This window comes from Anguilla anguilla, chromosome 4 (genome assembly GCF_013347855.1).
Source record: "Anguilla anguilla isolate fAngAng1 chromosome 4, fAngAng1.pri, whole genome shotgun sequence".
NCBI lineage: Eukaryota > Metazoa > Chordata > Actinopteri > Anguilliformes > Anguillidae > Anguilla > Anguilla anguilla.
The window spans coordinates 45376051-45399565 of record NC_049204.1 but is presented as its reverse complement, the minus strand read 5'-3'; the positions used below and the strand labels follow the sequence as shown (position 1 = coordinate 45399565).

The window sequence follows — 23515 nt, the reverse complement described above, 5'->3', positions numbered from 1 at the left end:
CTCTCACACACTCTCGCACTCACATACACACACATAATGTCTCTATCTCTCTCTCTCTCTTTCACGCACACACACTGTCTCTCTCTCTCTCATTCACACCTTGTCTGTCTCTCTCTCACACTCTCTCTCTCTCATACACACACCGTCTCTCTCTCCATCTCTCTCTCTCTCCATACTATCCATTCTTCATGCCACTCAGGCCCTGCTGTGGATGCTCAGGTTTGTCTGAGGGAGATTAAACTGGAGGAGTGATGGGCTGTGTTTGTCGGTTGGGCTTGTAGGCGATGGTGTATTTGTCGGTTGGGCTCTTAGGCTATGGTGCGTTTGTCGGTTGGGAGGGTGAACCCGAGGGGCAGGAAGCAGGGTTACGCAGAATGGAGCCCGTGCCTGTGCACGCTCAGGAACATATGTGCATGTGCAAGTGCAAGTGCAAGTGCAAGTGTGTGCATGGCTCAGCACCTGTGCACGCTCAGGAATATGCTGTATGTGAATGTCCAAGTTCATGTTCAGCACACATGCATGCGGTAGTACATGTGCATGAATGCACAAGATGTGTGTTCCCCCATGCGTGTGCAGGTGAGATGCCAGTGTATTGTGTAGAGAGTATGTACTGTACATGAAGTATGCGTAAGCGTTGCAGCATGGACTAAAGGGGAAGGGGGATGCAGTAGATGTGTTCCCGCAGGCCACAGTTGTGAGACAGTGGGAGAGTGTGAGTGTGTGTGTGTGTGTGTGTTGCATTATGGGACATTTCTGATCACGTCCTGAGGAAATTTTCCACTAGCCTCACAGACTCTTGTTTGCTTATCTGTAGTCAGAGTGTGTTTAGGGTTTATGGCAGTGAAATGTAAAAAAAGGAAGAATCATTCTTGTGTTTAAACACCTAAATTGAAAAAAGGAGATGTGAATGTGGTGGGGCTTTTTGATTCACTCTCGGTCTACTAATATAAGAGATAAAGAAGTGAACAAGAGATTCAGCTTGCCTCTAAAAAGGTAAAAAAAACAAAAAAAAAACAAAGACAGACAGACAGATAGACAGGGCAAACATGGTACAAAGTGATTATGAAAAACTGGAGTACAGTTGAGGCCAAAGGTTTACACATCTAGACTAAAGACATTCAAACTCAATTTTTCACAACTGCACACATTTCATGTTACCATACATTTCCTGTGTTAAGTCAATAGGGTATCTACTTCATTTGCACAAGAGGTCATTTCAAAATAATAGCTAAGAGACAGATATATTTCAACTTTTATGTACTATAGTAGATTTTCAGTGGGTCAAAAGTTTACACACACTTTGTTAGTATTTGGTGGCATTGCCTTGTAATTGCTTAACTTGAATCAAACGCTTGGGGGTAGCCTCCCACAAGCTTCTCACAATACTTTGCCAGAATTTTTGCCCATTCCTCCTGACAGAACTGGTGTAACTCAGTCAGGTTTGTGGGCCTCCTTGCTCGGACACACTTTTTCAATTCAGTCCACAAATCTTCTATGGGATTCAGGTCAGAACTTTGTGATGGCCACTCCAGTACTTTCACTTTGTTGTCTTTAAGCCATTTTGTTACAACTTTGGAGGTATGCTTAGGATCATTGTCCTGCTAGAAGACCCAGTTGCGACCAAGTTTTAACTTTCTAGCTGGTGTCTCGAGGTGTTGCTTCAGTATTTCTAGATAATCCTCCTTCCCCATGATGCCATCTATTTTCTGAAGTGCACCAGTCCCTTATCCAGCAAAAACCCCCACAATATGACACTGCCACCCCCATGCTTCACAGTTGGGATGGTGTTCTTCAGATGAAAAACCTCACCCTTTTTCCTCCATACATAGCGCTGATCATTATGGCCAAACAGTCAATTTTTGTTTCCTCTTACCAGAGACCACTCCTCCAAAAGGCTAGGTTTTTGTCCTGGTGATCACCTGCAAAATTCATTCTGGCTTTTTTATGCCGGTCTTGGAGTAGGGGGTTCTTCCTTGTGTGACGGCCTTTTTGGCGATGGTGATTTAGGATTCTCTTAATGGTGAATGTGGATACTTTGGTACTTGATGCCTCAACTCCTTCATCAGTTTCTTTGTTGATGTCTTGGTGTTCATTTGAACCTTTTGGACCAAAGTTCATTCAGCCCTGGGAGTAAACTTGTGCCTCCTTCCTGAACAATGCAGTGTCTGTGTGGTCCCAAGATTTTTATATTTGCATACAACATATTTGTTCAGATGCTCGTGGTACCTTCAATTATTTGGAAATTGCTCCTAAGGAGGAGCTCCATAATTTTTTTCTGAGGTCTTGGCTGAGTTGCTTAGATTTCCCATGGTATCAAGGGCAAAAAGGCAGTGGCTCTAAAGGTAGGCCCTTTAATACAGCCACAGGTGCCAATTAACTCACAATTAATTAATTATGACAATTGGCCAATCAGAAGCTTCTACAAAGTCATTACATCAATTTCTGGACTGTTTAAAGAGACAGTCAACTTGTATGTAAACTTTTGACCCACTGAAATTCTGATATAGTGAATTAAAGCTGAAATAAATCTTTCTCTAATCAATTGTTTTAAAATTACCTCTGATGTGAACAAAGTAGATGCCCTAATTGACTTGCCAAAACAAATGTACGGTTACATGAAATGTGAGTTGTGAAAAAGTTAGAATATCTTTAACCTAGGTGTTTGTAAACGTTTGGGGGCGGGGGGGTGGGGGGCGGTGGGGGGGCGGGGGTCGGGGCTGGGTGTAGACTTGCCAGAAAATGGGTTTACAAAATGGAATACCAGCAGCTTGACAGAAAAGGCAATGTGACCTTAACCTGTCTGAAGAAGGATTTTATAAAATTAAATACAAAAAGGCGCCATCAACTTCCTAGCCAATGCAGAGTAGCCCAGCGAAAGCAGCGGGTTAGGTTGAGCACGCATGCGCCTCGGTGTAGCCAGTCCATCCAGAATGTGTGGCTAGACCGTGCCAAACTCCCCCCAATCCCTCCCCATCGCCCGCCCGCCAACCCTCCCCCCCTCTCCGTCCAGTCCTGTGCTGAGCTCTGAAGACGTGGTCTATGCAGCAAGGGGGTAGGGCTTGGAGGAGGGGCTGCAGCTGATCCAGATCAGTCTAGGTGCCAATGTAGTGCCGCCAGGAGGCAGGCGGCAGACAGCACCAGGCTGGGAGCAGAGGCCTGGGCATGACCCCTGACCTTCACCGCATCGTTGGGCCGGGCGGTGTCAGGCGGGGTCCGGCGAGGCGGGACAAACACAGGCGCCTTCCCCAAGGGCCCGCCAACGCTGGAGTCTCTGCCCCTCCCTCTGAGAACTGCAAGGGGAAACACAAATACATGATGTCATCAGTGTCATAAAAAAAACATAATCTGACCAGACTATAGACACAAGCTGTAGTTAAAACCCCTGCTCCTTTTTCTCTGAGCAGAAGGGTGAATGAGCTCCCACAGAGTACAGGCTCTGCTTGCAAACCGTACTGGTAGCTTATATCTAAGCCAAGTAAGTTGAAGGCAGTGTGGAGAGGTTGTGAGTTTCAATCCCGGGGCAAAGCACTGCACTTGTGAGACACAGTACTCGGCCACAGCTTCTGTAAGAAGAGAGGAAAAATGTTCTGGTTCACAGTATAACCTATTTAAATGATTAATGCGTACTTGTTAAGTAAAGCCAGTTGACCTATATAAGGACACCTCCTAAGGTAAAAGCAAAACAGAATAAGGTAGGACATAATATTTAATGGGATGCAGCTTTAAGGACAGGGTGATAGGAAGGCCTGGTTTAACCCAGCTACTCTGTAACAGTGGAGGTCTGAGCCATCCTTGGGCTGGATGTGAACCAGGGACCTCACACTCACTCACGCACATGCACACACACTCACACACACGCACGCACACACACACACACACACACACACTCACACACACACACACACCTGGTGATTCTGCAAGTGGATGACTCACCCTTGAGTGCTGGGGCTATTTAACAACCTTCAGAATGTCATTACCAGGTGTTTGGAGTGATCAGAGTTTCTCAGCTTCCTTTTAATCATAAGCAGCGCTCCTCAATTCACTCTTCACTCTGCTCCCCCAGGCACCCTGAACCCCAAATCCCCCCTCTCTCACACTTGTCCTGTCTGAGGTCACCCTGAACCCTGGACCCTCCAAGCCCCCCTCACGCCTATCCTGTCTGCAGGCACCTCTCTAACCCTGGACCCCCCCCCCTCCCCATGCCCGTCCTGTCTGGCCTCATCAGCCAGGGAGATGCTCTAAATAAGCTGGATCGAACCGCATTACCACACTCCCCGCGCCGTGACCCAACCCTGTTCGTCCTCTCCGTCATCCCAAAACGGCATTAGAATAGATCTGCTGGGGGTGTGACTCTTACTCACACTGTCGCTTCACAGTCTCAGGAGAAACCGGCCTTGTGCCTTTGAGCTGCTGAAGGCCAGTGGCACGGGAAAACCTGTGATTTTCACTCTTTAGCATACCAGGGCTCCCGATGGCTTAGTTTGAATGCAGTTGGGCTGTGACACAGGGAACACCGGAGGACACAGACACATTAGAGGCCACTGGATTTCATCTGTCCTGTCTGTTCAATCAATGACCCGCATGACATGTGTGAATGGAAACAGCAATGTCTTCATCTAGAACTGAACTTCAAGCATCAGCTTCACTGTTTCTTTTACCGCACCCATAATCATCAGACTGTAATAAACCAACATATCAATAACTAGGAAATCTATTCACTTATCCGTATCCATAACCGTATCCATTATCATCTAAAATCCAGAACTGATTCTAGATTAGCACTCCTACAGTAATATGCTTCACAAATGTGGGCCCAGACCTCATGCTCATGCCCAAAATGCACCTGGGTAATGTAGTCCTGTGTCTAAAATGGGGTGGGGGGTTTGGGAGTGACCACAGTCCGGGGAACCGGCATAAGAACAATAAAATTGATAAATCTATTCGCACCCAGTGAATACTACACAATTACATTTTTTTTTTAAACAAACAAAAATAAAAACAATTAAAACCTGCATTGTGTGGCCCACGGATGGTTGTAGCCCTAAACGACCGCATAGAGCATTTATGCCAGTAGCCAGCTCTGATAAGCAGGAACGACTCGCATCAGACCTCTCTGCACAGTCACACATGCTGTGTATAGATGTCATTTCCCTCCTGTAAAATTATGATTTTTTTATTATTCATTGTTTTACAGATGACTGACTCTCCCTGCAAAAGACTCCCAGTGTTCCACTCGAGCTCTGTTATCTTCCCGCCTAATTAAGATCGCTCTCTGTGCCCCTGAAGTCGTGCAGTTCCATGAGCCTCTGGGACACGCTTCAATTCTGCCAAACAAAAGGATGCAGAATGAGCCTGAAATGGTTACATTAAGATCCTCACAAATGACTGAGGGGAAACTGAAAAAAAAGACCTACCGGGGATGAAATTTGATTCTATCACACAATGGGTATCGTCATACAATAGACAAAGGAGTCATTTATCTCCAATTGCGACAAGTTGTTTATGCTAACCAAAATCAGGTTTGATTGAAATTGGGGGAAAAAATCTTTTGAAAAAGCCTTTTTTTCCCCTTTGCTATGAACATTATGAATTTGCTCCTGTGAGTGTTTTGTTTTTTTTCCAGTCTCTGGGCACTGCTGTGTTCAGCCCCTGATCTGAGTAGTGATGACTCTCTAAATTGCTAAATCTCTGAGTTTCAAAAGCTTGGAAACTTGTTGCCTGGAGAAGGGTGGAGGTGGGAAGCAGAGAGAACGGGTCTCAAGTCTTTTCACATGCAGATAAAAGCATGAATACACTCCATGTTCCGGCTGGGAGGATTGGGTGACAGCCCCCTGGTCCCCGGCCATGTCAGAAAGTGCACCGGTGGCCTGGGGGACCAAAGATGATTTCCGAAAAAACATGACACAAGCAATAGGAAATGGGGAAGGGGTTGGGTAGAAGGTGAGTCAATATGCCTGCTCAGCCTTGCCCTGAAGCCTTCCCGTCTCCTAGCAACAGCCAATGAGCTGCCACTGCTGAGAGAATAGAGGTAAAGCGCTCTCACTGTCTCTCTTTCCTTCTCCCAGGGTGGAGCTTGTCTGCTGATGTTTAATGTGTGGAGTTCTGCATTTTTGTTGTAGGCTTCAAGTCATGTTTTGTGTATGTGTGTGTGTGTGCGTGCATGTGAGTGAGTGAGTGATATCAACTAGCATTATTAAAGACATACTATGCAGGATTTTTACCTTGAAAATATTATAAAATATCCATGTTCAGTCATATGATGCACTGGCAGTCTCTGTCTTTGCACACATTTGCCAAATCCGTGCTCCTCTGCCTGTATTTCTTTTTCTAAAATATGTTTGGGATATTTCTAGACATGACACTCTTTCCTGTGTGGGGAGGGGGTGTTTGGCTACCGAGCTTATGGAGTAGGATCAGGTAACAGCAGAGTGTTTGTAGGCAGCATATACAATGGTGGAGGTGAAGAACCGAAGTGAAATGACAAGCCAACAGGGCTTGTTAAAAAAACAGTCAACCTTGGAATTGCTTTTCCTCAAAGACGACAGCTGAAGTTCACAAATGAGATGAAAAGCAACACAAAGTTTGCGTGTTTTCTGTTGGACCTGTAAGTTACCTCTACCTATCCAGCTAGCTAAGTTAAGTAGCTAGATGGCTGAAGCTGGGTACTCAGGGTGAGTCGTGGGTTTGAAGTCAGACGAGGAGACTTCTTGATTGTGAACAGAGGACCACAGCAAGGCTAAAAATCCTGCATAGTATGCCTTTAACATTACTGGTATTATTATTGTACTATTGGTTTGGCAAATGTATGCACTTTCACACCTTACACATCATCCATCGCATTTACACATGCCAGGCCTGGGGAGTGAGGCTGCCTTCAACCCCACACACCCCCCAAAAAACCACTGTGTGACTTGGATATCAGGTGACTCATCATGAAATGACCCGGCTGTCTGACTGTGTGTAAATGTCACATTGGGAAACTCAAGCACTTTCTCACTTACACTCTTGGGCATAGGCGTATGTTTCATTTCAGCCCTGGGGCAGACATGCTGCTTGGACCGCCTGGTCTCATGCAAGATCATATGTTGAGTCTCACAAGAATACCAGCTAGTCTACAATAAATTCATATGAAAATACTGAGATTGACATGACTCCCTGTCTCCCCTCAAACCTACGCACATGACTCCCTGTCTCCCCTCAAACCTACGCACATGACTCCCTGTCTCCCCTCAAACCTACGCACATGACTCCCTGTCTCCCTTCAAACCTACGCACATGACTCCCTGTCTCCCCTCAAACCTACGCACATGACTCCCTGTCTCCCCTCAAACCTACGCACATGACTCCCTGTCTCCCCTCAAACCTACGCACATGACTCCCTGTCTCCCCTCAAACCTACGCACATGACTCCGACTCCGTCTCCCCTCAAACCTACGCACATGACTCCCCATCTCCCCTCAAACCTACGCACATGACTCCCTGTCTCCCCTCAAACCTACGCACATGACTCCGTCTCCCCTCAAACCTACGCACATGACTCCGTCTCCCCTCAAACCTACGCACATGACTCCGTCTCCCCTCAAACCTACGCACATGACTCCCCATCTCCCCTCAAACCTACGCACATGACTCCCTGTCTCCCCTCAAACCTACGCACATGACTCCCCGTCTCCCCTCAAACCTACGCACATGACTCCCTGTCTCCCCTCAAACCTACGCACATGACTCCCTGTCTCCCCTCAAACCTACGCACATGACTCCCTGTCTCCCCTCAAACCTACGCACATGACTCCCTGTCTCCCCTCAAACCTATGCACATGACTCCCCGTCTCCCCTCGAACCTACGCACATGACTCCCTGTCTCCCCTCAAACCTACGCACATGACTCCCTGTCTCCCCTCGAACCTACGCACATGACACTGAAGCACATTGTACTGTGCACTAGGAACTAGCACTACAGCCATAGGAATAGGAATAGGACTGAAAACACAAAGGCGACTACCTCTAATCCCTGAGCCATTCATACTGCAAGAACTTTACTTCAGTGCCTGTATGGCTCAAAACAGCGCATGTAAGACAGCTATATTTTAAATGTAGAGTTTTTCTCCCCTCTCCTCTCTGACCTCCACATGTGGCCAATGTACAATCAGAGGCATCGTCCATCAAACAAGGAGGAAGCAGACGAGTTTACACATTCCCCATAATGCAAGCTGGCAGCCAGAGATGGAAGTCAATTCCATTTGAGTTCGGTCAGTTAAGAAAATGAATTGAAATTAATTTTGCTAATCAGAATTTAATCCTCATAGAACAATATGGGCAGTTATCAATTCAGGAATTGAATTATCTGAATTGATTGGTTTTAATTGACCCCACAGACCCAAATCCTGTTTGCAGCAACGTTGTGTGAAGGACTAGCGCAGGGGTGTCCGAACTTATCCGAAAAGGGCCGGCATGGGTGCAGGTTTTTTTAGCCCAGTGCTAAGAAACCGGATTCTACTCATCAAGGTCTTGATTTAAAACCATGATTAGTTCATTAGTTGAATCAGGTCGTAGCTCCGGGCTAAAAAAAAAAAGACCTGGCACCCACGCCGGGCCCTTTTAGGATAAGATCGGACAGCCCAGCAGTAGGGCTTCTGAAGCGTGAAATGGAGCCCAGGTGGACCTACACAAACGCATCCTTCACCAACTCATGAAGGTGCTCATTAATGAAAAAACCCTGCACAAATAAAGAGCGTGAGTTGTGCGTGTGATGAATTTGGGGAAGAAGAGGTGCTCCACTGTAAACCTCACCTGCTGGGATCCACCTTATGAAAACATTCACTAAAAAAGACACAACTGGGTTCCTGCTGCTGGGACTCACACTGTCTGCAAAAATGATTCTCTTTCAGTAGCAGAGAGTGTGTGTCTGAGACTGTGCATGTGTTTGCGTGTATGTGTGATAGAGACTGTGTGTGTTTATGTGTGTGATGCAGACTGTGTGTGTGTGTGTATGTGTGCGTGTGAAATATAGTCTGCGTATATGTGCAGATATATGCAGTCTCATTAGAGCAGCATGATTGTGGGTGTGTGTGTGAGACACAGACTGTGTGTGTGTGTATGTGTGTGTGTATAGTTACAGTATATGCTGTCTCATTAAAGCAGGAAGAGTGTGTGTGTGCGTGTGAAATATAGTCTGCGTATATGTGCAGATATATGCAGTCTCATTAGAGCAGCATGATTGTGGGTGTGTGTGTGAAACACAGACTGTGTGTGTGTGTATGTGTGTGTGTATAGTTACAGTATATGCTGTCTCATTAAAGCAGGAGGAGTGTGTGTGTGTGTGTGAGTGAGTGTGTGGGTGACAGCAGAGGGTAGCACAGCGGCTCACAATGCTCTCCTCTGCCGTCTCTCAGATTCAGGTCCTTTGTCACGTGGTGCGCCCTGAATGGCAGGCCAAATGAGTCGACACAATTCGCATCAGGACCCAAAAAACACTTCCAGTACAGACCCCAGCGGAGCTGTGGAGGCGTGGCCGAGAATGGCTGAGAGAGATATCCACTGAGGGCTCCCCGTACACACCCTGGCACTGAGCCTTTCATTACTGTGCCACGCTCTGAACAGACAGCCTCTGAAACAGGCCCGGGCCAAGAGCCTCACGCGCCGGACAAGCCGCCCAGCTCACTGTAATCCACGGACATGGCACGCAATAGTAGCAGACCGTGAAAAAAAAAACATACAAAAGACGTTCACATCATCAAGGTCAACATCAGATCTAGCTCAAATCTTACTGAAAAATAACACACTGAATGGAAAAAAATAAAATAAAAATCTCCGTCCCCATTTCTCTTTCTGAAAGGGAGGGCGTTCCAATTTGGTCGACGTTTGTGACTTATCTGGAAAAGCAATAATTTGGCGCTCATAGCAGAGGGGAAAAGAGAAAGCTTCTAGGAGGCAATCGTTCGACCGCAGTAATTGAATTTCAGATTGAAAATGGTGATTGCCAAGGCTGCAGTCTATCTTACCTACGGTGAGCAAGCATTTGATGGGGAAATGGAGGCTCCCAGTAAATTCATGCTCCCCAAGGCATTTTTGTTCTTTTCCAGCTTGGTGGTTTACTTGACGGGATGGAATTTAGTCCTGTTTTGTTTGCAAAATTGTTTCCAATTTTAGGCTTTAACTTGGACTTCTGTTGGAGGATAACTTTCCTTAAAAGCTTCCTCTTCCTTTAAGGAAGCTTTCCTACTAATGTGTGTGTTTGTGTGTGTGTGTGTGCGTTGGGCATGTGTCTGGGTGTGTGTGTGTGTGTGTGTGTGCATCTGTTCATGTATATGTATGTGTGTGTGTGCACTTGTGTGTATGTGGCTTTGTGTGTGGATGTACAGTATGTGGAAGTGCTTGTGTGGGCGTGGGTGTGTATATATGTGTTTGTGTATGAACGTTTTTGAGGGTGTATGTGTTTGTGTGTCTGTGTATGTATGTGTTTGAGTGAGTGTGTGTGTGCGTGGCTGTGTGTATATGTGTCTGAGTGTGTGTGTGTGTTTGTGTGTACATGTGCATGTGTGTGTGCGTCTGTGTGTGTGTTTGAGTGTTTGAGTGTGTGTGTGTGTCTGTATATGTGCGTGTGTGTGTGTGCGTGTGTGTGTGTGTATGGCTATGTGTGTGTAAGCGTGTGTGTGTGCATGCGTGTGTGAGTGAGTGTGTCCATGTGTGTGAGTGAGTGTGTTCATATGTGTGTGTGTGTGTGTGTGTGTGTGTGTTTGAGTGCGTGTGCATGTGTGTGTGCACGTGTGTTTGTGTGCATGCATGTGTGAGTGTGTTTGTGTGTGTGTGTGAGTGCGTTCATGTGTGTGTGTGTGTGTGAGTGTGTTCATGGGCGTGTGAGTGAGTGTGTTCATGTGGGTGTGTGTGAGTGAGTGTGTTCATGTGCGTGTGTGTGTGAGTGAGTGTGGGTGTCTGTGTGAGTGAGTGTGTTTATGTGCATGTGTGTTTGTGTGCGTGTGAGTGAGTGTGTTCATGTACGTGTGTGTGAGTGAGTGTGTTTGTGTGTGTGTGTGAGGGAGTGTGTTCATGTGCGTGTGTGAGTGAGTGTGTTCATGAGCGTGTGTGTGAGTGTGTTCTCGGCGTGGGTCTGAGTATGTTCTTGTGCGTGTGTGTGAGTGAGTGTGTTCATGTGTGTGTGTGAGTGAATGTGGGTGTGTGTGTGAGTGAGTGTGTTCATGTCCGTGTGTGTGTGAATGAGTGTGTTCATGGGTGTGTGTGTGAGTGTGAGTGTTCAGGCGTGTGTGTGTGATTGAGTGTGTTCATGTCCGTGTGAATGAGTGTGTTCATGGGTGTGTGTGTGAGTGTGAGTGTTCATGCGCGTGTGTGTGAATGAGTGTGTTCATGAGCGTGTGTGTGTGAGTGTTCATGCGCGTGTGTGAGTGTGTGTGTTCATGGACGTGTGTGTGAGTGTGTGTGTTCATGAGCGTGTGTGTGAGTGAGTCTGTTCATGAGCGTGTGTGTGACTTAGTGTGTTCATGGGCAGAGGTGGGTAGAGTAGCCAAAAACTGTACTCAAGTAAAAGTATTGTTACTTTAAAATAATAATGACTCAAGTAGAAGTAAAAGTAGTCATCCAAATAATTACTTGAGTAAGAGTAAAAAAGTATCTTGTGAAAAGACTACTCAAGTACTGAGTTACTTCATATAATCTGTTTTAATGTTGAAAAAATGGATGGATAACCACCATCTTAAGCTGAACCCAGGTAAGACAGAGATGATCTTCATCCCTGCTCCATCCTCTAACCTTCTTGACTTTTCCATTTCCCTAGGGGACACCATGGTGTCATCATCACCCACCGCAAAAAACCTTGGAGTGGTGATGGACAACAGACTGTCCCTCTCCCATAACATCACGGCGGTGAGTCGAACGTGCAGGTTCTTCCTGTACAACATCCGGAGAATCCGCCCCTTCCTCACCACCTACGCAACCCAGCTCCTGGTCCAAGCGATGGTCCTGTCCCACCTGGACTACTGCAACTCGCTGCTGGCTGGTCTGCCAGCATCGGCCATCAGACCCCTGCAGCTCATCCAGAATGCTGCAGCGCATCTGGTCTACAACCTCCCCAGACATTCCCATGTCACGCCCCTGCTCACTGACCTCCACTGGCTGCCTGTTATGGCTCGCATCAAATTTAAGACCTTGGTGCTTGCATACCAGGCAGCTAAGGGGTCAGCACCAGGGTACATCCAGAGGATCATCAGACCCTACACACCAGCCAGACCTCTCCGTTCTGCCACCTCTGGACACTTGGCACCTCCCCCTCTTCACGTCTGTACTTCCCGCTCCCGTCTGCTGTCTGTCCTGGCCCCTCGCTGGTGGAATGACCTCCCCGTGGCGGTCAGAACAGCAGAGAATCTTACTACCTTCAAGCGCAGACTAAAGACTCATCTCTTCAGGCTGCACCTCTCCCCATCCCTCCCTAGCCTATAGTTTAGCTCAATGTACCTAGTTAGGATAATACGATTACGTTAGTTTATTTGGCAGGATTGTTTTTGTCTGATTAGGCAAATGTGATTCCAGTGCTAGTTTGTACTTTGTACTTGTGGTCACTTCTGGCACTACGATCCTTACTTCACTCAATTTGTTTCTTTTGCACCTCTGCACCGTGAACTAATGCACTTGTTGTACGTCGCTCTGGATAAGAGCGTCTGCTAAATGCCTGTAATGTAATGTAATGTAATAACAGAGCAAGATGAACGTAAAAATCCAAATGTCCAAAATATAAAATTGTAAATGCTTGTCCAATAGAAATAAACAAAATATAAAATAGCCATGTGCAAATTCAAATATGGCCTAAATCATATCCCTTTAAATAAAACAATACACAGGCGGTTCGTCAGAAGAGGAGGATTTTCGCTTTCTGTTGTACTCTATTAAGTCTGTATACCTTATCAGTTTGTTGGGGTGAACCCTCCGTTGACAGAAAAAATATCAATGAGGCTACAGGGGATTTATCCATTAAAATAGACTCATCATCACAACAAAGAGGAGCCTGCTCAAATTCAAACAAACTTTATATGTGGAAAACCTAATGCTTTGTCGCACCATTATTGTACCTTATGATGCACTTATCCACAATATTCCAAAGTCCCATGATGCCTTGCGCGGAATATGTGCAGAACTTCCGGTTTAGCGTAAACAAACTTTATGTATGGTATGCAATGCTATGCAATGTTCCAGCGCTCACGTCATGACTGTTGCATGCTTCACAAAAACTATTACACTACTAACTAACGCTTACATTACAGTGTGAAATATCCACATTAATACCAGTAACTTATTTAAACACACTCAATTTCAAAAATAACGTATACAACCGAAGTATTTTGAACAGTAATAGCCTACTTACATAGCAATGATGAAATCTTATCTGTGTTCAGTAGATGGAGACAGACAGTAAATCAACAATACAGTTCAATCCGCTTCTGTTTTGCTCCAGAAAACGATGTCAGCTAGGTCTATCAGCAAACATTCGGCTTAGCTATGCCCAGAAGTCCTCAATAATAATAGTATTTCCCAAGAAATTACGAATAATAGTTGACCACGTTTCGTGAGTGAATGCGATAAGAAAAATTTTGGTTACGCTGACCTAAAAACGCTATTCCAAAAGCAAAATTAGACATGTTATACATCGTTAGAAAGCTTATACTCTCACCTACTGAATAGATGAATTGTCAATCAAGCCAGACTGTACTAAAAAGGGCGACAACGCCTCCTACGAATCACCCGCCGTTGTTTCAGCCATTGTTGTCGCCCACGCATCCTTCTGTGTGCTGTAACTGGCTACGTTTGATTGGTGAAACGGAGTTATTTGGGGCTGTGACAGTGCCAAAGCAAAGACCAGTCAGCCTCTTTGGCTGAAGTCTCTCTGAGAGAATGAAACAAACAGAACGTGCATTGAATAAAAAATGGGTAAAAAATAAAAGTAACGAGCGAATGTAGCCGAATATAACAGAGTAAAAGTAACATTTTTTCTTCGCAAATATACTCGAGTAAAAGTGAAAAGTATGTTGCATTAAAACTACTCTTACAAGTACAATTTATTCAAAAAGTTACTTAAGTAAATGTAACAGAGTAAATATAACGCGTTACTACCCACCTCTGTTCATGGGCATGTGAGTGTGTTCATGTGGGTGTGTGTGAGTGAGTGTGTTCATGGGTGTGTGTGTGAGTGAGTGTGTTCATGAGCGTGTGTGAGTGTGTTCATGGGCATGTGTGTGAGTGAGTGTGTTCATGAGCATGTGTGTGAGTGAGTGTGTTCATGTGGGTGTGTGTTAGTGAGTGTGTTCATGGGCGTGTGTGTGAGTGTGAGTGTTCATGTGCGTGTGTGTGAATGAGTGTGTTCATGGGCGTGTGTGTGTGAGTGTTCATGCGCGTGTGTGAGTGTGTGTGTTCATGGACGTGTGTGTGAGTGAGTGTGTTCACGTCCGTGTGTGTGAGTGTGTGTGTTCATGGGCGTGTGTGTGAGTGAGTGTGTTCATGAGCGTGTGTGTGAGTGAGTGTGTTCATGGGCGTGTGTGTGAGTGTGTGTGTTCATGGGCGTGTGAGTAAGTGAGTGTGTTCATGGGCGTGTGTGTGAGTGAGTGTGTTCATGTGTGTGTGAGTGAGTGTGTTCATGAGCGTGTGTGTGAGTGAGTGTGTTCATGGGCGTGTGTGTGAGTGAGTGTGTTCATGGGCGTGTGTGTGAGTGAGTGTGTTCATGGGCGTGTGCGTGAGTGAGTGTGTTCATGGGCGTGTGTGTGAGTGAGTGTGTTCATGGGCGTGTGTAGTGTATATATTTGTGTGCCTGTGTCTCTGTGCATGTATGCCACATTGCCTTTCAATGCCAGCTGTAGAGAAGCAGACATGCTGCACACCTAATGAATAAGTCACCCAGCCCCAGGACGAGTCCTTCTCTGAATTCCAACCTGATTAAACCTGATCAAAGATTAAGCTTCTCCCACCTGTTTCAGGTATGCTCACACACACAATGATGCTCTGTGTCCCAGCGCCCACAAAAACAAGCCTGACACCTGAGGCTGGGATTGAATGACAGTGTGGCTTCAAATGTAATAAAAAAAAAAAAAAACACCGCGTTGTGATGCTTAAAAACAAAACCAAAAAAAAAGAAAAAAAAACACAATGCATTCCTTTCTCATGATTATATTTCATGTTCTCACAAAGAAATGCTTACTTCCTGTGAAAATGTGCGTATATAATATACATTCTGAAAAAATATTTTAAAATCTGTCAATTCCAAGTCTTTCAGTCTTATGTTTGTGTTTGGAATTAAAAACTAGTTTTGAGGTAAAATGTAGCCAGTTTGACTCATTTCAAAAGCTACCAATTGGACGAGAATATTTCCCTTGTCAAGCAGACAGTAACTAAAAACAAGCAAATATTTTCTACTTCAGAGAAAGAAAATAACATTTAAGTCTCATTACAAGACTAAAACACTTGTTAAAACAAATTATTTTGGAGTGCATATATGTATATTTGAGGTAGTAATGTAAATATCGGTGTGGGGAGCAGGGAGATTCTGGATAGGCTCAGCTGGTACCCCCCCCCCCCCCCCCCCTCTCTCAGCTGACAGAACTCCAGCAGCTCCCTCACACCCTCTTCCACATCCCTCAGCCTCTTTCAATTATATAATGTTCTTCATATTATTTTTTAATACAATGCTGGTATTCATTATGTTATCCAGACACACGGTGACTCATGTGGAGGCAGACCCTGAAGGGCACACAATTGGAGCCTTTCCAACTTTTGTTCTTTGTTTTTTTTTTAAATGTGGTGCAGTATTCGTTATCTCCCTCTGGTGCAGTTTGGGACTTGTCTTTCTAACAGCGGCGATGAACGGCGCAGGTATGCCAGTCTCTGGCTCTTGGCTGTAGTACCGATGCCTCCGTGAGACTGGCGAGAAAGGCGATTTATAGACAACCGCAACGAGCCAATTATTTATTCCCCGGCTTTGGTGGTGCAGCCTCTGTCTCGGGCCACGTCGCCGCACGTCCGTGCGATGGACAGCGTGTTTTATGACGTGAATACGGTGATGAGAGGCTGTTGGAACCAGGCAGGAAGGCTGTGCGTGAGGACTGTTGATATCTGGACTCCAGCCACCTTGGCTGGAGCTGGGCTGACCAGACGAGGTTTAACCTCTTAGCGCACACCCCCTAGTGGTCGGCACGCCGGCATGCCTGGATTGTTCAGCTCAAACATTCATTGCTGCTGCAACCAAATTATGAGTTGAAAACATAAACGCTTTGTTTTAGTTTCATTAGTAGACGATATACGGCAACTATGCCGAATACAACCAATGGCGATATACCAGAAGTCATAGAACTCCATTGTCGTCCAAAACAATATTGAAACAAGTCAAAAAGACATACTGTTGCTTTCTGTCAGCATAACTCACCATTATGAATGCTCGTTTTACTGAAACTACTCTAAAGAGACAACAACCGCTTTTTCGATATGTGGAAATTAGTCCAACGCGGTGCCGGAATATTGAAAATAGTCCCCATTGAAATTTGCTTGAAAACGAGGCCAGTGCTCGCAATTGCAAGATCCATAAGTGGGCTTATTTCAGGGCACTTGACACACTTCATGGTGCAGTGCTGTCGTCGTTCGGCAGGGGGGAGGGGTGATGGTGGGGGTGAAACATAACCCAGCACTCAGGGACCTTGCAGAGCGTGCATGCTCAGACTCGCTGCGCTTAACTGTGATTAAGGGTCTGAGCTGAACTCCTACGGGACACAGAACCCATCAGAACCAGCACCAGGATCCGCAGGCGGGAGCGGCCACCTCATTTCAGTCCCTCAATACTCCCCTACTGCTGAATCCATCTAACACTGGCTGTTATAAACCATTATAAGGTCAGTACTGTACTGTTGAAGGAAAGGGAGCCTTAGGCAGGATATGAAGATTGCCAGGAAGGACACAAGGATAAAATTTTCATAGAACTGTAAGCTATAACAGCTACTCAACAGTAGCAGGGAGATGTCAATCAGAAGAATCTCACGGACAGGAGAATTCTGCCTCCAGTGCATTGCACACAAACAGTGGACACTGGACTGCAGATCAAATTCTGAGGAACGGCAGCCATTAGCCTGGCCACACTACAGAGGGAATATCAAATTCATAGCAGCAATTTGTAAATAAATAAATAAATAAAACGCTAGTGGGAGTACTGTCCAGTGCTATCTGGAGACTCGTTTTACATTCTCCAAAGAGACTTCATGTGTTATATACTGTATGTGTACGTATATGTGTGTGTATGTGTGTTTGTGTGTGTGTGTGTGCATGCATGCATGTCTATGAGAGGCCGTTTAGGCCATAAATCATACTTCCTCTCACAAACACCATCATACCCTCTCACATACACCATCATACTCTCTCACAAACACCATTATAATCTCTTTCACACACACCATTATACTCTCTCACATACACTATTATACTGTCTTACACACATCATTATACTCTCTCAGAACACACCACCATAGAGAATAGTACTGTGTGAGAGAGAATGATTATATGTGTGAGAGACTATAGTAGTATGTGTGAGAGAGTATGATTGCCAGTATGCGAGAGAATAGTAGTATGTGTGAAAGAGTTTGATTGTATGTGTGAGAGGGAATAGTAGTGTGTGTGTGAGAGAGAATACTAGTACAGGTATGTGTGAGAGAATTTGATTGAAAAACGGAAGGTAGTTTGATTGAAATGGAAGGCAGTTTTCATCATCAGTTCCTGATTGGCTTACAGCCTTTTCACAGACAAGGCCCGCCCGCACTCAGCGGCACCTCCACCGACAGAGAGCATCTAAATTAAGCTCATTTTAATAAGACAGCTAGAAATAACACTTTAAAATCAGCTAGTTTTGTTTATACGATAGAAAGGTGTATGACGCTGGAGAAGTACCAAAAATCAGACTGCCAAGAGGCCAGCGGTGGCTATATCCTAACCAAAGCCAGCTACTCACACCATGCATACACACACACACACACACCATGCAAACACACTCACACCATGCATACACACACACACACACCATGCAAACACACACACATCATGCATACACACGCACGCACCAGACACACACACACACATACCGTACACCATGCATACACACATACTCACACCATGCATACACACACACACACACCATGCAAACACACACACACACACACACACACACCATGCATATACACACACACACACATCATCAATCATACACACACACACAAACACACACACACACACACACATATTTAAAATCAAATGTTGTGTGTGTGTGTGCTTGTGTGTATGTTTTGTGTGTGTGTGTCTATGCATGTGTGTGTGGGTGTGTGTTTGTGTATGTGTGTGTGTGCATGTGCATGTTGTGCATGTGTTTGTGTGTGCTGATTGGACACAAGGTTTAGGTAGCTGTTCTTCACCCTGGACCACTTGTGTGAATTTCGGTGATTAGATGCACAGGATGCTCCTGATTAGGCACATAAAACACAGGCCTCAGTCAGAAGCCATTTCAATCTACATTTTTCAAACTGTCCTCTTAATATGCATTAAAAGGAAACTGCTTGATCCTCCCAGGGTAATGAAATTCTGGCATAGGAGCTGGCTAATCACAAAGGGCCTAGTGTAGCAAGCTCTCTCACTCTCTCTCTCTGTCTCTTTCTCTCTCTCTCTGTCACACACATAGAGTGTAGGCAGCAGTATGTAGTGGGAGAGATGAGGAGCACTCAAACACAATCCCCAACGTGACCTCTCCTCACCCCTTTCTTTCCTCCTCCCTCCTTTCATTCAGCAGAGCTGAAGAAGGATGAGAGCATCTGCCATGCCGCCGGACCCCGTGGGACCACCAGTGACACGGCTCTGCCAATCACGCCAGTCCTTTCTGATTGTCTCTCCCGCCTCTGGCACGTCTTCACAGCTCAGGCCTTCCTGATGAAGCCACCGGTGCGTCTCAGTAACGGGAGGGCCAAGCATTCCTGTAGCCTAGCATTCATTTTCCTAAACAGATGCTGAACCCTTCCCCTCAACCAACCCTGACGCGGACGCTCGCTCTCCTGAGTATCTCGACCTTCAGTGTTAGGCTGTGTCCCAAACCGCATACTTCCATGCTCCGAGTGCGCATAGCGAGCATGCCGCCATCTTGGAGTGCGAGTCCAAACCGAAGTTCGGTAGTGTGGAGCACGGATAAAGTACCCGGATGCGCACTCCGTTTGATCAAAATTTGAAGTGTGCATCCGTGCATGCTCCGACTGGGAAAAATCCCATAATTCATTTCGAGAAAAACTGTTAGAAGAACAAGAGGACAATGAAGGATGACGGGCGTGAGGTTGTTCCTCCTGAGGCTTTCTACAAATGTAAGTAATTTATCAACAGTTTGTATGCTAAAATTCTTAAAAGTTTGAAAACATGTGGTACAGCACAATGGTAATATAGCCAGCTGAATAATGTAGCTAACCGGAGCTACCAATCACTAGTTCGTTAACTAGCTATCTTGCTATCCATACAAAGGCAATAATAGTAGCGATTTAGCTAGACGGACGTGAATATTATTAAACTAATATTCATAATATTTATTACGAATTTATTCCCGTGTGCTCTTACTTGCTACCTGGCTGGATATCGACCCACTTAGCTAGAATTACACGTTAAGAAAGTATTCTATATTACTGTGTTTTTATTTTGGTTCTACCATGTCAAAGTTTCAGTCTAAAACCGGTTAAAGTGGTACGCCTGTCATATGATACCACGAAAGACATCCCAGCATCACTCCATCATATTCAAGGGAGAATTCATAGTTAGTAAACAAGAAAACTGAAGTGAGCCTCACCCTTGTTCTTGGGTTTAGTAAACTGATTGTACAGGCAAAGATGTTATTATTGAGAAATCATTTAAAGTGCATGGAAGTAGGACAGCACATGCCATATATATTGCGATTAATGTTATTTTTAATTAATGAATTCATTTATTTATTTTTATTTCATTAACAGCACTTGAATGTATGTACATATGGATAATAGAAAATGTAGAATGACATTTGTTAAATGCCGCAATACTGAGCCCAAGATAAATTTCCCTAAGGGGACAATAAAGTATATCATTTCGTATCATCACCTTGTTTTCCATATGTGACACTAGGGACAGATGATGACACAAGATGCCTTGTGCTTTGGCGGCGGGACAATGAGGCCCTCTTCACGGGCAAAAGAAATGCCGCCAAGGGAGGATGGGAGTAAGTACTTATGAAATAAATATATAATTACAATCTGATTAGATAATTTGTTTGTTTTTTCTTATATCTGGAATTGTTTCTGTTGCAGGCAGTTTATCAGTAACACAGGCCTGCAAGGGAGGGTATCGGCTGCCCAAGCGAAGAAAAAATGGGAAAACCTGAAAAAAAAGTACAAGGTATGTATCTGTAATGTGTACATATGAAGTTTGGTCAGTATTTCAAAAAGAGAATCTGTTTCAATGAATTTTGTGGGTATAATGATGATAGATTATATTTTGTCAATGTACGTTTGCTTGTTTACTTTATGTAGTTAATAAAATTTGAAAGACATTTATGGTCAGTATACCATTGCTTGTCTCTTTAGGTGCTAAAGAACCCCCCCACAGGGGTCAGCACTGAAGGGGGTGAGACCACTGCTGCATCCTGGCGGTGGTTTGCCATGATGGATGAGGCAATCGGGGGGAGGCCGTCCATTACGCCTCCTGTCCTGATTGCCTCAGCCAGTGGTGAAGGGGATGCAGTGGTGGTCTCCCCTCAAAGCAGAAGGCAGGAAAGGGCAGGCGGCAGCAGGAAACGGAGGAACTCCGACCTGTTGGAGTTCCTCCAGAGGCAGGCTGAGGTGGAGGAGGAGAGAGAGAGGGAGGCACTAGAGAGGGAGAGGCAGAGAGAAGTGGAAGCCTTGCAGAGGGAGGAGAGGAGAGAAGCCCTTGAGAGAGAGGAGAGGAGGGAGTTTCTGGGCCACTTTCTGGCCGTATTTGAAAAATTTGCAAATAAATAATTATTTTAAGCAGCTGTGTTAGTTTTGTCATTATTACATGGCTAAATTACATACTATACTTGCTGTAAATCTCTGTCCTCATAGAAGTAATTTAATCTGTTTTTCATGTTACACAAGTACAGCTTTTTATCAAATATCAGTGGTTTGCGTATCGAGTGGCAACCAAAAAAAAGGTAAATTCTAAAAGTTTTTAAATTGCTAATTAAAAGATGTGTAACTTCTGATAAGCAACAAGTATTTAAATGAAGAGATTACCATACTTAATTGGTCACAATCGATTGAACTGTTAAAAACTATTTAATTATTGTGAAGAGAAAGAGGGACATGTACATGGATGGAGAGATGGAACAACATTTACAAACAATAAGCTATATGGCAAAAAAAAGTATGTAGCAAATAATGCGCTACAGGGAAGGTACTATAAAAAATGTAGAAAAAAATAAGCAAATTGAAAAAAAACATTTTATGCTTCATTAGAGCGCCAATAAATGTGGTCTTGCAGACCAGCAGGACACACATCTGGGGCTGACACCTCCTCCGCCAGTCTTGCCCTCAGGTGCTGTCCCGGCATCTCCCCCCTAAGGATGGGTACTGGGTCAGGGTCATTTTCTGACAGTGGTCTTCTGTCTTCCTCCAGGACATCGTCAGCAGCCAGGCAGACATTGTGCAGGATAGCGCAGGCTGCAATAACCTTCGGTGCAAATGAAGGGTGCACCTCCAGGGATGAAAGGAAGATGCTCCTCCATCTGGACTTCATCAGTCCAAAAGCTCGCTCAATTATGGAACGAGCTTTGGACTGATGCCGGTTAAAGCGGGCCTCCACCGGCCCCTGGACAGGCTCCCTGTAGGGGGTTATGAGGTGGATTGGATCCTCCAAGCAGGGATACCCTCCATCACCAAGCAGCATGTATCCAGGGGGAGGATACAGCTGCTGTACATATATGGGGCTGTTCCGCAGGACCCGTGAGTCGTGAACAGACCCCGGGAAACCCACAAAGACATCCAGGAATTTCCCGGAGGAGTCACAGACAGCCTGCAGGATAATTGATGGAAACAATTTCCTGTTGACATAGCACTGTCTAGTGACTCCTCCAGGTGGCTTCAGTCGTATGTGGCACCCATCAATGGCTCCCACAGCCTTCCTGAACGCTGAATGTCCTGCCAGCCGACAGAACCCCTCTCCAATGGCTTCCAGGTCTCCTGTTTCTGGGAGGTGTATGACTCTCGGCAGGATGGAAATCAGGTCATCTGCAATGGCATGGACCATCCTGTGTACTGTGCTGCGTGGGACAGCAAACACCTCTGACACCACACGGTAGGATGTCCCACAGGCCAGCCAGTACACAAAGATGAGGACATCTAATGTGTAGCCCCAGCCATGGTCCCTCATGTTGGGGAGCATTCTTAAGAGACTCCGGATTGCCCGTCTGGACAAACGAAAGTCTGGCCGGAGATCCTGGTCCTCATCAAAAAATTTTGTGAGGATCGGGACACTGACATTAATCCTGCCATACCTTGCAAGGCTTTCTCCCTAGAGAGAAATTGACAAAGTAAATAAATACTTTACGTTACTTCAAGGGGTCGGTCTTCTTTTTGTTTAGTACTGACAGTGGTGCAGATTGGAAATTTAAATTATGTAATTCTTGAAACGGTACATGATGAAGAGTTTGTATACAAGTAAAGTGATAGAGTGAATGAGTAACGCAATATGTGAGATAAATGTTAGTTTTTTTGTAAGTTTAAGTATATGTAATGTGAACCAGTGTAGCTAGCTAGCTGGCTATATTGACTACCTACATTGGTGCTGGCAAGCGCAAGCCTTCTCAGTAAGGCTCGTCTCCTTGCTGCCGCTCTCCGGATAGCCTGCCTTCTTCGGATCCCATTTTCGACGATCAGTCGCTGTCTCCTCACCACAGCCAATCTTTTCCCCGTTTCATGTGAAATGTACCACCCCATGAAAACTAGCATGGCCATCACAAACATAACGGGCTCCATTTCTGTCGCCTAACTTACTGCATACCCAGTTGTTCACGCGCTGGTAAACAGCGCGAAAATAATGAAAACACAACACATGTTTGTTTACAGTGCAATTGTAACTTTATTATGGGGTAGATTGTTCACTGAAAAACGTCGCCATCCGGTTCTGTTCTGACATACAAACGCTAACAAAAATGGAGAATTCAGTTTAACGGATGAGCTATGCCGATTAAATGTTGCTGATAACTGGTTATATCAGAGTATTTCAGTAACACAGCCTACTTATACAGTACCAATTCAGCTAGCGAACTAACGAATTAACAGTATTCCCCTCAGGTTTACCATCTAAATTTCTCCGATAGTTACAGCTAAGGTTAAGTGTCCCGTCTTGTGTATTTCAGGTTAATTGAAAAAGGCTCGTCCCTACTAGCATTTCTAGCGATCCGTTACATATTCACAGTTGTCACCCAAGTCGCAGGAAGCAAAATAGCCATTAGGAGTACAGTTGGAAACTGTGA

At 45.2% G+C, this 23515-nt stretch overlaps 1 protein-coding gene and 1 long non-coding RNA gene across 5 annotated transcripts in view; one reads left to right on the top strand and one right to left on the bottom strand.

The window, feature by feature from the left end:
- Positions 1 to 2983: 2983 nt before the first annotated feature.
- gpc5b (glypican 5b) overlaps positions 2984 to 23515 on the bottom strand; it is a 195757-nt gene continuing 175225 nt past the window's right edge. For all 4 annotated transcript variants that reach the window (XM_035414637.1, XM_035414636.1, XM_035414635.1 and 1 more), the window contains one exon: positions 2984 to 3290. In XM_035414637.1, coding sequence (XP_035270528.1) covers positions 3088 to 3290 — 203 coding nt within the window. In that variant the 3' untranslated portion in view covers positions 2984 to 3087. The remainder of the gene's footprint in view (positions 3291 to 23515) is intronic.
- On the top strand, positions 19324 to 22592 carry LOC118225742. The gene is made up of 4 exons (XR_004764890.1): positions 19324 to 19367; positions 20149 to 20242; positions 20331 to 20418; positions 21658 to 22592. It is a non-coding gene; the product is annotated as an uncharacterized LOC118225742 (long non-coding RNA).